Source organism: Ascidiella aspersa, chromosome 1 (assembly GCF_963924565.1).
Source record: "Ascidiella aspersa chromosome 1, kaAscAspe10.2, whole genome shotgun sequence".
Classification (NCBI taxonomy): domain Eukaryota; kingdom Metazoa; phylum Chordata; class Ascidiacea; order Phlebobranchia; family Ascidiidae; genus Ascidiella; species Ascidiella aspersa.
The window spans coordinates 3,825,534-3,838,610 of NC_139447.1; the positions used below are offsets into that span (position 1 = coordinate 3,825,534).

Here is a 13,077-nt window from a genome sequence, read left to right on the forward strand (position 1 = left end):
AAATTACAATGAATATAATAATATTACTTGACCCACCAGAACCCAAACGCTAACTCTCGCCCTAACCCTAATATTGTTAGTAATATAAACCCGTGGACAAAAAAATTCAAGACCACTGTCTAGAATCCTACCACATTTTTATATCCCTAAAATATCGCACAAATATATTGCGTATATTATCACACAACAAAAAAGTAAGAAACACTCTAGTCCAGTGGTTCCAAAACTTTTTTCGCTCGCGGCACACAAAGTAAATATTAAATATCGCTTGGCATCCATTTAACAAAACAACAATAGAGTAATTTTACAATCGCCTTTAACACATGACAAACTATATGTAAATGTCTAAATATTATTGTTTGTCATAGATAGTGCATATTCAAGTCTAAAATACTGGCTTATATGGCTATTGGTAATACAAATACTCTACTATCCGAAATTACAAGAAGTTTTGCTGCACACTTGGCAATCTCTCGAGGCACTCTAGTGTGCCGCGGCAAACAGTTTGGGAATCACTGCTCTAGTATATAGTCTAATATGAAAGTTAACAAAATCGTAATAATCCTTTTTCAACAGGAATGCCTCCTGCTTGGCATTTGTCAAAAGTTAATTTGTCCGTCTTTGGTATGTATAAACACCAGTCAAAAGTTTCGTTCGATTGTGATTTTTAATACGGGGGCGCTGGTCTAGAATCCTACCACAACGAAACATCATTTGGGTTAGAGTGCGGGTTAGCGTTTGGGTTAAGGTGGGTCAAGTATTATTATTAAACAAAGAATATAATAATACTTGACCCACCCACACCCAAACGCTAACCCGCATCCTAACTCAAATTTTGTGCGTTGATTTTAGAACTGTGGTAGGATTCTAGACCAGCGCCAATACGGGTACTAGAGACTTTGAAAAATTAGCGCGATATGTCATGAATATTAATTAATATCGTTTTTTGCCGAATTAAACCCTTACTCCCCAACAAATTTATAGCAAGTGAGGCATCATTGGAAAGGTTTACTCCTGTGCTACTCAAAATAATTAGTTTTAACCTGGGATGAAATTTTAATTTGCTTTTTTATGGTGAATAATAATATTGAATATTAATATTTTTCAAATATTAATTTTTTTTTTCAAAATTTAAAAAATATAGATCGGCCCTAAGACGGTGGTAAAATTTGTTTTGGGAAAAATTATACATAAATAGGTTTATTTCGGCTTTGAAATAATCTGCCAGAAATTATTTGCTGACTAACTTTTGGTTAATTTGTTGCCGCCAAAGATTCGCGGCCAAATTTTTTTCGACTAAAATACTTCGCCAAAATAAGACGATATATACACCAAAAACGATTTGCTAAATTCACTAGGCCAGCGATATTCCACGCCGAATGATGTCATTGGTGGGCTTTTGGGCTGTCATTCTATGCCATAGATCTCTGGTGGGAAGGCACTAGAATGCAATCATGACCGGTACACCTCGGATGCACTTTATGATTTTCCATTGCACTCTGTGTTGCATACATTGCACTGTAAACGTATGCTGCACAAGCGTTTTACATAGTTGGGGTGCAGTTTATTTTTTTTCAGGCTGTACTTTTGAAAGGTTGGGTGCACTTGCCATACTTTCCACAAATATTTGGCGCTTGTGAAGAATCCTACCACATAACATTCTTTGGTTTAGGGTGCAAGCTCGCGTTCTTGTGACAATTGTTATATTTAAGTTTATTTCGCTATATTTATTTCTTACTTATAACTTCATTTTTACACCTTGTTTTGTTAAATTGTAAAAAATGGGCGCTGGTCTAAAATCCTACCACAAAACACATAATTATTATTTGGGTTAGCATATGAGTCTGGGTAGTTCAAGTATTAATATTAAATATATAATAAGTATAATAATACTTGACCCACCCTCACCCAAACACTAGCCTGTTCCATATTCCAAATATGGTGTGTTGATTTAATTATTGTTTGAACGCTGTAGTAGGATTCAAGACCAGCGCCCAACTTTTGTCAAAAATATTTAATTTAAATTACAACTCTAGGCACTGGTCTAGAATCCTACCACATTTTCGTCCAGGTTTTGATATTGTTAACATGTTCTGTGTTAGGGTGCGAGTAAGCATTCGGCTTGTGGTGGGTTAAGTATCAGTAGTGTTATATTTATTTCTTCCTTGCAATTTAATTTTGACAACTAGTTTTGTATATAGACCAATGCCCAACTTTATTTAAAAATGTTAAATCTAATACAACTTTTTATATATTTTTTGAAAAATGAATATAGATAAAGTGGTGTTTTTCGTGAGCTATGTCACGACGAAGCACAAGATCAGGGGCGTTTGACAGCTCATCAGTTGGAGGTGGAATGCCAAGTACAACAAGTGGGATTGCTCAAAGCACTGTGATGTACATCAACAGCCAGTTCAACCACCCTGCGTTCAGCAAGCTCTACCTGGGTCCCAACCTTTCTCACAACGGCAAGAGCTACGGCGGTGTAGGGGCTGTTCCGAAGCCACCAAAAGCCCCTGAAAAGCCGCTGATGCCGTACATGCGCTACAGCAAGAAGGTCTGGGACGAAGTGAAGGCCAACCAGCCTGACCGCAAATTGTGGGAAATCGGCAAAGTGATTGGAAAGATGTGGAGGGAATTGCCTTCTGGTGACAAACAGCCGTTTATGGACGAATATGAGGCGGACAAGGTCGGTTACCAAGAGCATATGAAGAACTATCACAATTCCTCTGCATACCAGGGATACCTTCAAGCCAAGGGCAGGGCCGAGGCTGAAGCATCTGTTGAGAGTCGAGCGGTGGATCAGGAAATATCAAACATGAGCATTGAGACAGCCGATGATGGCAGCAATGATACAGACGAGGGTTTCTCGGTCAAACACGTCGCAGCTGCCAGGTTCAGAAGAAACCACAGGCTAATGCAAGACATCCTGTCCGACTCTGCTATCACGCCCAGCGGTAGAGGAATAGTAAACGAACAGCGACTTAACGTTCTCAAACACCAGGTTCAATCTTTGGAGCGCCACCAAAGCAAGCTGCAAAATGAGCTGTTTGAAATCGAGAAACGGCATGACGCCACCAAGAGAAAGTGGAAGGAACAAATCGGTGCGTTCAGCTTCGAGGCAAAGCGCTTGCGTCAAATGACGCCGCAGGAGTACTACGCAGAGTACAAGAAAAAACAGCAAGAAAAGGCAGCGGCAAAGGAAAGTAGAGAGGAAGCAAAGAAGGCAAAGGAAAGTGAAGCAAAGGAATCGGAAAAAGCTGTGAATGATGAGGCTGCTTCTATAACTGATGTTGAGCCAATGAAGGTTGAAGAAGAGAAAAAGGCAGAAGAACCAGCTGCTTCCCTTGCAAAGGGTGAAAGTGAAGCTATCACCCCTGAAAAGGCCCCAGAGGACCTACCCACCGAGGGTGAAAGCCCGAATCCCCCTGAAGAACCCACAGAAAACCAGCCTGATGCTGAAAAGGAAGACATTAAAACCGAGGAAAAACCAAGTGAGAATTCAATCAATGAGGAGAAAGTTGAAAAACCCTGAAATGGTGTTAGCATTGTTGCTATTCGTGGCAAGTTAAACTGCTTTGTGTTGTCCTTACTTGAAACCAATTTAGTAGATGTGATTGAGAATATTTACATGAAGCTGCTAAAAACAGTTTAAAATTGCAATGCCAAAGTTAATATGAATAGGCAGCCGTATAACTAGATTTCGAATGCTTTACACCGCATTGATTTTTCACAATAAAGTTCTTGAATTTCCATATTGGGCTAAATTTGTTGTTTGGAAAATTGTCAACAATGTGAATTGCTTTATCAAATAATGGTTTTAAGTAGAAAAAAATGTTGATTTAGGGTGTGTCATTTTTGCCCGGGAAACTTGGTATTTTTTTATTCCTTACTGCCATTTTGTTAATATTTGAACAATTCCTGTGCAAGATTTGCAATTTGCTTTGACTTTGCTGAGATGTGAATAACATAGTCAAAAAATTGTCATTGAATAACTTTTATTATCTTTCTGGTATATGATTATTATTTAAGACAAAACAATACTCACAAAATTGTTACAGTTTATACAGTTTATATAGAGATATTGTTTCTTGCACAATATTTACAGTGGTCTTATGAGTGGAGCTAAGTGCCCCCACATCTTAACCACTACACCAACATTTATAAAGTACTGTTAACTTGACCTATTTTGCCTTCTTATTGTAAAACAAGTTTCCGAGCTGGCCTACCCATAGTTACTAGAGCGAGACTGGTGCACATAATTAAAAACAGCTATTTTGATGTTTCTTTTTCATGTGTATGTAACTGCTCAACGTTTTTCACTCTGTATTTCCAGGTTATTTATACTAGGATATGGATAGCTATGTAATTGTCTTGACGCAAATCGAAGAAATCACCGACCATGTTTTGTCATACCTGCCTGTCGTTGACCTCCTGTCAAAACGTCGGGTCTGTACCGCTTGGCGAAACTCTATTGATCGCATAGTTTCAAAGCGACTTAGATCGACGTACATCACATACAACATGATCGAAACCAACAGCGAAACGGCGTCGCAATGCGAAATCTCCGGAGGCGAGTTTTTTAGCACCTTCAGAAACAAGTACGGGCGTAGGGTGAAACGTGTAAAGTACGAATCCAACAACTTTGCCCCAGAGCACCGTCAGATGGTCGATACCTTCCTTAAATGGCGAGCCACCTGGACACACATCCCAAAAATTATTTTTGTCATACACAGACTGAACAAGGTGCAGGACAAGGAGTGCATGCAGAACTTTAAGCAGCTTAACGAAGTCATCGTCCGATACTTGCCTCTATCCTGTACCCTTGTAATGCTGCGAGGCGTAATTTGCTGTCCGGGGAGTGAGGACATAACCTGGCTCCAAAACGAAGCCTTGCTATTTTCGTCGGTGATGAAGTCAACAGTAAACGTTCTCGCCTGGCAGTCGGTTTCTACACAGAAAGATAGAAGTTCATTGGTGAACGCTCTGACTCAATTCCTGGCGAAACAGCGGGATGTTAAAGCGTTCATATTTTTTTACCGCCTAACCTCACAGCATATAATCGCCAGGTGGATACGATCTGCTATCTGTCCGCTACTTGAATCAACAGTGCTATGCAACAACAACGCAGTCGTGTTGGGCTGTGCAGTTGAGGGCGGCATACAGCATTCTCAGCTGTGCAATAACATGTTCATACGGCTCGCTGATAGTGCTATTTCTGGTGGAAAGTCGCAAGGTTCTAGCAGCAGAAATGGCCAGAAATCTGGTGCCTTTTTTGCGATGGCCATAACTGGCAAGTCAGTCTTTTCATCGTCGGTTGTCCTGGGTCATCACATTAACTCTGTAAAGGAGCTAACCGACAGGGTTCAGCTTCTCAAGAGTTCTGTGCCTTCGCACATAACGCTCGACCACTGCCATAACAACTCTTTTGCAATGATGGTTTCCTGCATCGGGCGTATGCACGAGTTTGAGTGGTACACAGATTACGACCCTGAAGAACTTAACAGCACTATTGGCAGCATAGAGAGGGCAACGTTTGAGAAGATTTTTCCCACGGTGCCCTTAATGGTCACACATGGTTTTGGCGAAGTTGGTGGCGACTTTAACATCGGACAACCCCCCTCAGCGAGGTCTGGCAGAGCCAGCCTAATGCATTATCACTCAACCATTTTTGCACTGGTCATTTTTTAAAACCTTTTTTGTTCTGCGTTGTTTTGCAAGAAAATTCTATAAAATGACTGTGGGTGTCTTTTTGTAAGTTTTACCTTCTATGTTCCTACCTTGTTTTGTATTGCTCTCTCTCTCTTTTGGTAAAGCAATGTTCTTTTATTTTTGGTCTGAAATGATTTGCAATTACTGTCATTATTACTCTTTCTTTATATTGTTCTAATGTTGATCAATGTTATAAGAATTTTGTTTTTCATTGCCTTTTTTGTTATTACCATTTATAAAATACCAGTGGCATGTGCTGATGCTAAACAAATATTGTTCTTGTTTTGCATTAGCAATTAGGAAGATTATGTAGGTCTGCTTATAAGGCTGTTGCAGTTACAAATTATATCGATGGAAGAAGGCAATTTGTTTCTTCTTGACAAAATGCGACAGACCAAAGATAGCTTTAACTGTGTCAAGACAACCAATTTTAGATTAAAAAAGGTAGAAAGGTTTTATTATATATTTAAACCTAGATTGAACAATTATCTTTGTTCATTATTACAAGCAAACACACTCACAGAAGTTTATGTCTAGTAAAATTAAGGTATAAATTTGTTCAAGAGAAACAACCCTGAATTAGTAACAAATCAGTTATTGACGTTACTTTCAATGCATTTTTTGACCTTGCAACTGACAGTGGCTGTTAATTCAACCTATTTACTATTATTGTACTTTAATTTATGTAATCCCTCTTTTGTTGTTTTGTACAAAGAACAAAACTGCAATGAAAGGTCGGGCTCCATTAAAAGCAATGCAAGTTACAGTTCCACTAAATCTTTCTGACGAGACTTCCCAAAATGGGGAACAGAGCTTGTCACCTTTATCTTCCGACAGCACAACAGGTAGCCGTTTTTTGCAGTTTAGTTTTGCTTGGTAGAAAGTTTTACTGGGATATTAATTGAACTTTAGGCATATAGTGATGCTTTGACTTTTAAAAAAGTGGCCTTGGGTTTTTGTTAAGCCTCTGTAAGGTTTTTTGAGTTATTTTTTTTATTTTGTAGACCCCGTTTCTTTAACAGATTCGTCGATTGAAGTGACAAGAGATGCAGAAGTTGACATGAGTAAGTGGACTTAGCTATGGGCACACTGAAACCGTTTATGTAATATACATATATAATTGTAAATATTATATTTTTTACGAGTGAGAATGTTATCAGATATTCGTCAAGCAGTGCCATTCTTTCACGATGTGCATTTCTGTTCCAACTTCAATTCAACCTTAAACGATGAAATGCACTCTGCTCCGATTGAAAAAGTAGGAAATCCTCTGGTTTCCCCAATTGAAGGTATTAAGTGAGAAAATCAGTGACATTTATAGTACAGTGTTACATAACTAGGTTTTTCAGTTCAAAACATAAAAAAAAAACAGTGGATATATAATTTTTTCTTGCCAGTGAATAAGTGTAATGGTTGCCAAAAATGGGTGTTTCTCTACAGATAACGATTTCTAACAAATTTACAAACAAATATTTTAATTGCTATACAAAGTTGTACAAATTATATGCGTTACTTAGTACAGTGGTTCCGGTGTCATTTCTAAGGCCCAAGGGTGCCGAGAGATATTTTAGAATCTTTAAGAATCTGATTTTTGCCAACTCTTACAACTTTTTGTGTAAGATTAAAGTGGAATATATCTCAATTAAAACTTCCTATGTTGTGCAGGTTGATATGTGTTGTTCCAGTTTCATTTCTTGCGACAATCTAGTGATTTACCTACAGAAAAAAATCTTGTAGGGGTGCCGCGATTCATTTATTAATTCTAAGGGGTGCCACAAGCCATAAAAGCTTAAAAACCACTTTAGTACAATAACTTTCTCAGTTTAATTTTCAAATTACATTTTGACCATCGAATCTGATTTAAATGAAAAACAATCTTAGGTTACATTTCTGGGAAACTGAAGGGAAAAAGTACTGACCAAGATGATAATACCCCAATGAGAAAAACACACAGCCCCAATGAGAAAAATCTTAACAATGTAAGTGCACAAAAATATTGTTTCTAAAACCATTAATCTTAACAAATAATAATTTTTATTTTTATTTTGAGCAAATTTAATTGATTTTAGGTTAATTGTAACATTTTTACATTCTTGTTTTACTTTGTTTAATTATTTTTTTAAATATCTACTTTAGCTTAAAATATTTCTGATTGATAAATAAAACCAGTTTGTTTGCTATGTGACGAGTTTTAAATGACTATGGATTTGTAGAAACTAGGTTAATCAAAATAATATTACATCACCTATTTCTATTATTTTTTCAACTAATATTCAAAAAAGCTGAGGTTTAGTAGCCAGTTGTCGTTATTTTCTGCACATTAGCCACAATACTAAGATCAGTTGCCATTGCTGTAACTTCTTGATTGGAAATTATTGATTAAAGTTAAAAATTTATATGCCATTAGAAATTACATTTTACATAAAATTGAAATACTTTTCAACAATAAGTCACACCTTTGAAAACCCAGCGGTAATTTTTTCTTATGTGTCCGTGTGGCGCTACTTGTACTGTGCAATAAAACTTATGTTGCCCTTTTTTTTCTAAAGATCTGTATACCTTTCTTTCAAGCAGGTCAACCAAAGGAAGCCAACACCTAAGCATGTTAGCAGAATGCTCTCGCAACTGAAATATATCAAAACTCATGGTAAGAATTGCTTACCAATCATAAACATTTACCTACTACTACGATACACTTTAGAGATTTGTAACTTTTATACATACATAATTTAATGTGAAATTTATGCCAGAAACTACATACGGTATTGAATGGGATGTGAACATAAGAATTAAACGATTTAAAACCTCGGTTATTTTGGTAATATCTAGGTGAAAATTTCCCCAAATTTTTATACATTTTTAATTTCACCAATTGTTTTTAGTATCACTGCCAACTCCAAATGAATCTCCAATTATTGAAGATAGTACAGATGATGACTGGATTAAAGACAAAAGTAAGAGATATTTGATAACACATTAAAAAACCTTAACATTAAAAAGTCCCTTTAAATGGCTTGGATTTTCGACTTTATTCTTATTTTCTGACTAACCCATGTATAGTTTGTTGTACTGTTTAAAGAGGAATCAAACCTTGATCTATCAGTTAGCTAAGGCAGGTAATGCGTTTTTTAACTTCCAACTCAGTGGTTCTTCACCAGGGTGCCCAGGCACTCTGGTAGGGTGCCATTATTAACGCTCAAGGGTGCCAAAAGATATTTCAAAATCTCTAGGATTCCAATTTTTGCTCTATTGGTAAGCTTCTTAAAACAATTTTTTGTGTACTAGGAAAGTGCAAAAAATAAATAGACTTTTCAACCTTGTTGTTGTTGCAGAACTAATGTGCTCTTTCAATCTCGTTTATTGTAATGTTACAGTTACCCCACCCGCAAAAATACAGGCAAGGGTGTCGCAAACTAAGTATAATTTCTGTAGTGTGCTGCAAGCCAAAAAAGTTTGCAGAAAACTGCTTGTTTAGTAGATAGCTAGTACGTTTTGGTGAATTTACATTTCGAAGTAGAAATCAAAAAAATGGTTGTGAAACACTGCCTTAATTTATTTGGCTATTTAAAGTTCCCGTTAAAATCAGGATGGAAGGCGCAGAAAGACCCAGCGTGGCTGACGAATGACGCAGACTCCAAGCATCTACGCCGCGTTTCACCTAAAACATACACCCCTGCGATGAAACCGGCAAGAACCTTACGTTTTTACCAATTTTTTAAACACACCCCTTCAATAAGAATCTGCTTAGATTTTTGTCAAATATCTTTTAAAATATTTTTCAACTTAAAGAATTCTGTAAAGTCGTGTCTTCATTTTTAATTGAAACCCAACAGTTCATTATTTTTTTATTTTAAAACTGTAAATGGCTTTTACCAGACCGTATATATGGTACATTTGAATAACATTAAATTCCCACAATTTGTAATGACTCTCAAAACTAGCATTAGTTGTTTAATGCCACCTTTCAGTTGCTTCAATATAGTTGAATTTACGACCTAATCACACCACGGTCGAATAATTCATAGAAGTAGGTAACATTTTATGAACGTTTAGAATACCTCTTTATTTTTTTTAAGATGTTAAAAATGAAAAAAACTCATGTTTGCATTGTGTAATATGTTAGCCTGCCTACTTCTATGTGGCTTTGATATTGTTGCTACGTCTAACTTATACAAACAAATTTGCCGAATAAAAAAGTATCTTGAAATATATCCCATTGATCTAGCGTTAATGTCTTTTGGAAAACATTTGCCGAATCCTAACAGAGTCCGTCTTCAACAAAAAAATAACCGACTCAATTGAGTCCCAAGTATATATGCATACAAACTCGTGTTTACCTAATGCGAGAGTTGAATTTATAGTTTTAATATCCCGCAATGAACCCGTGTTTTGTTGGTCACCAACTGATTTGCTGCAGAACCCTCAATCCCTGGCCGTGGCGCAACCAATACGCAAAGCCGTGCTTCGTTCGAGCAGCCCCAATGTCAACCCTTCGCTACGACCAAGGGCGAAAAAGAACCTCATCGAAAACGTAAGCTGTATATCACGGCTCTTTTTTTCAAATTTTAACTAAATTGACCTATTTGGTAAAGGTAGAAAAGTGCAAGCTTTTTGTCGGAATAAGTCCTAAATTTATCGGAATAGGGCCTAAGTTGCCAAAATAACGCCCGAAACTATACGTAGCGGTCTAGCAGAAATGGGACGATCGGCACCGGATTTTGGGGCATGTTTGGGGTAATTTGTGGCGTTAGAAAATGGGTTAGGGTTGATATTAATAGGCGAGTTGGTGATGTACTAAGGCAGGGATGTCCAACCTGCGGCCCGCTTGATGTTTACGTGTGGCCCACCACTTATTCTCAATTTCAGTAGCCTTTGTTTAAAACAATTGTTTATACTATTATTAAAAGGTGTAAAACGCGGATTATTTGATGTAGACTTAATTTAATATATTCTCTGAGACTATGATCAAATCTAATGTTTTTTTTAATGTGTGATTTTGCGGACGGTTTTAAGGAAATAAATGGTGTCGTACCATGGCATGATACGGCATGTTAACTCAATTTTTCGCGTTACGTGCAATTGGAACTTCGCTTTCCCGGGGTTAATTCTTGCGTATTTGCGTTCTATCTGGAAGAGCGGGCGTTTATAAGTAAAGTTGTTTTATGACGTCACGATGTAACGTAACTTATGACGTCACCCCTTTAATTTAATGGGATTTATCGAAATTTTTAAAGTGGCAATGCGGCCCATTCTGCTAAAAGGTTGGACATCCCTGTACTAAGGGGTGGGGTTTCGGATTAGGTAAAGTATTGTATAGGCCTAATTCATTTTAGTCGTGTTCCAATGGTTTTAGGTCTTATTTCGATTTAGACGCTACTACGACTATTGGTAGTATAGACTTATTTTGGTCTTATTCCGAACTGTGTTTTATTTCGACGTTCATGTTGTTCTTATCTCGGTCTTGTGTCTGGATTCCATTCGCACACCTGTCTTAAGCCGTTCAACGCACAGTTGGACATCTCGTCGATAGCGGAGGATGAGAGCTTGGACAGCAGCGTCGAACTTATGCCGAGAGATCGCACCAGGGGAACCATTAACAGCCAGGAGATCGTCCCCTATTCACTGGACAGCTCACCTTGTCTGCTGTCTTTTGTCGTTTCAGGTGAAAAAACAATAACTTGCTTGGCTTAATTATTGTCATTAAATAACATATTTGGCTGCATTTGGTTTAAAAATGTGAACAATTCTCATAAGTGCTACCGCTGACGATAAGTGTGCGGAAAATTTGTTGAAAAAATTCTCCTTTTTCGCGACAATTCACGAATCTCAAATCAAATCGACATTATCTAAAAACGACGTTTCAATTATATAGACGTTTCGATAGTAATTTGCCTAAATGACTTAAGTCATTTCAAGTCAATTTAAAACAGCGATTGTTAAAGCCAAAAGGGTATTATTATTGCCACCGGATCATTAAAGAAATCGTCGTCGGTATATACGTGTTTGCAACAATGCAAAACTACTTGTTTTTTTGTTTGAGTAAAAATTCAATAGTCCGGTTTCGCTGGAATTTATTTAGACTAACTAGAACCTAGTCACAGAAAATTATCCTGAAAAGTGATTCCTGGTTTGAGACACGATATTGAACAAAGACTGAGAACTGAGCGAAAAACTCTACTTTCCTAAGAATCAAAGGAAATTTTGCCAAACTGAATTTCGTGGAGTATCCCGAGGTATAGACGAAACCATGCATTTTGGGTTTAAAGCTTTTTGCCAAAAATATATTTATTATTCACTACTAATGCAATCGCCTGGTCCGGTTTTCTGGTTCGGTTCGGCATCCGCTGGAAATACGTTTTCGGCGTTAACTGGCAAAAAACATAAACACCGTACCTGAGCTCCGTTGCTCGTCTGCAAAAAAACCTATTGCAAGCAATTCTATATCGTGACTCGCATAAAACATTTGCAGAAAACCAATATTGTTCAGAGAAAAAAAAAATGTTTTCACGCTTGCGACTCGGGTGACCTGACTGCAGATCGATTTGTGATTTTGCCAAATTATATATTTATTTTTTATTTTTTTGTGAATCATATTTTTTTATAGAACCGGCGAAGGAAGGTATCCCGATAGAGCACTCCAAACTTTTGGTAAGTTGTCTGTCTTACATTCGTTATTTTATTCCCAATAACACTGGACATTTTTTTACTGGTTTTATATTCATACTTAAAAGTTGGTAAAGATTATTCGATATTTAAAAGAATGTTGTTTTTCACCGAATAAATTGCTAATTTTCAGCATAATATTAGATGCGAACTTCGTAGCCGGTTGTAGAAATTAATTGTTGCTGTTACCAGCTTCAGAGAGAAATTAAATGAAATAAAATACAATATTATCTGTGCGAAGCTCACTCGGAAATACAAAACCGTATTCACAAAAAGACGCCACTATAGCTATACAGCTCTTTCTATACTGGCAGAACCTAGATCTTCTTAAATTTCTGTTTTACGTATGACGTGTAAAACCGCGATCGACTCGATGTGTTTGGCCTTAACGTTTGTTAAATCTTACCGTCTCTTTTAAATACTTTTCCACATTACGACGGCTTTCTTGTGAAAATTTCTAAATTTTTTTTCTTTCTTTGCGTAAAAGATGTCACAGTTAAATACCTGATTTTGGATTTTAGTTGTCGCATAGTGGCGCTGGTGAGCGTAAAGCAATTGTATTATGCAGGTTTTGCATGTGGTTAGTCATCACAAATCACAATGTATAAGTTTTTCACCTTCGCTACAAAAAAACTAACGCAAGGATTTAGGCACACTTAACAGTAGTATCAGTTTGAATCTTTTCATGGTTGAAAAACGAGT

The 13,077-nt window shown here is 37.1% G+C and overlaps 3 protein-coding genes across 3 annotated transcripts; all 3 read left to right on the top strand.

Moving 5' to 3' along the window:
* Positions 1–2,281: 2,281 nt before the first annotated feature.
* On the top strand, positions 2,282–3,544 carry LOC146166609 (SWI/SNF-related matrix-associated actin-dependent regulator of chromatin subfamily E member 1-like). The gene has a single exon (XM_083382676.1). It carries the CDS (start codon positions 2,300–2,302, stop codon positions 3,533–3,535), a length of 1,236 nt encoding a protein of 411 aa, XP_083238802.1. The 5' UTR covers positions 2,282–2,299; the 3' UTR covers positions 3,536–3,544.
* A 785-nt stretch (positions 3,545–4,329) lies between these two features.
* LOC146166610 (uncharacterized) lies at positions 4,330–5,973 on the top strand. Its single transcript, XM_083382668.1, has one exon. The coding sequence runs from the start codon at positions 4,354–4,356 to the stop codon at positions 5,689–5,691; it is 1,338 nt and encodes a 445-aa protein (XP_083238794.1). The 5' UTR covers positions 4,330–4,353; the 3' UTR covers positions 5,692–5,973.
* LOC146166611 (uncharacterized) lies at positions 5,973–12,588 on the top strand. The gene is made up of 12 exons (XM_083392204.1): positions 5,973–6,156; positions 6,428–6,557; positions 6,717–6,776; positions 6,873–7,001; positions 7,594–7,691; positions 8,287–8,359; positions 8,595–8,666; positions 9,299–9,399; positions 10,130–10,243; positions 11,224–11,374; positions 12,317–12,360; positions 12,568–12,588. The coding sequence occupies exons 1-12, from the start codon at positions 6,064–6,066 to the stop codon at positions 12,586–12,588; spliced, it is 1,086 nt and encodes a 361-aa protein (XP_083248330.1). The 5' UTR covers positions 5,973–6,063.
* Positions 12,589–13,077: the final 489 nt, after the last annotated feature.

Excerpts from the sequence above, each read along its gene's own strand:
- LOC146166609 (XM_083382676.1), top strand. The coding sequence starts at position 2,300 with ATGTCACGACGAAGCACAAGATCAGGGGCGTTTGACAGCTCATCAGTT.
- LOC146166610 (XM_083382668.1), top strand. The coding sequence starts at position 4,354 with ATGGATAGCTATGTAATTGTCTTGACGCAAATCGAAGAAATCACCGAC.
- LOC146166611 (XM_083392204.1), top strand. The coding sequence starts at position 6,064 with ATGGAAGAAGGCAATTTGTTTCTTCTTGACAAAATGCGACAGACCAAA. Across the intron at positions 6,157-6,427 it reads CCAATTTTAGATTAAAAAAG|AACAAAACTGCAATGAAAGG; the intron begins GTAGAAAGGTTT and ends TTTTGTACAAAG. Across the intron at positions 7,692-8,286 it reads ATGAGAAAAATCTTAACAAT|GTCAACCAAAGGAAGCCAAC; the intron begins GTAAGTGCACAA and ends TCTTTCAAGCAG.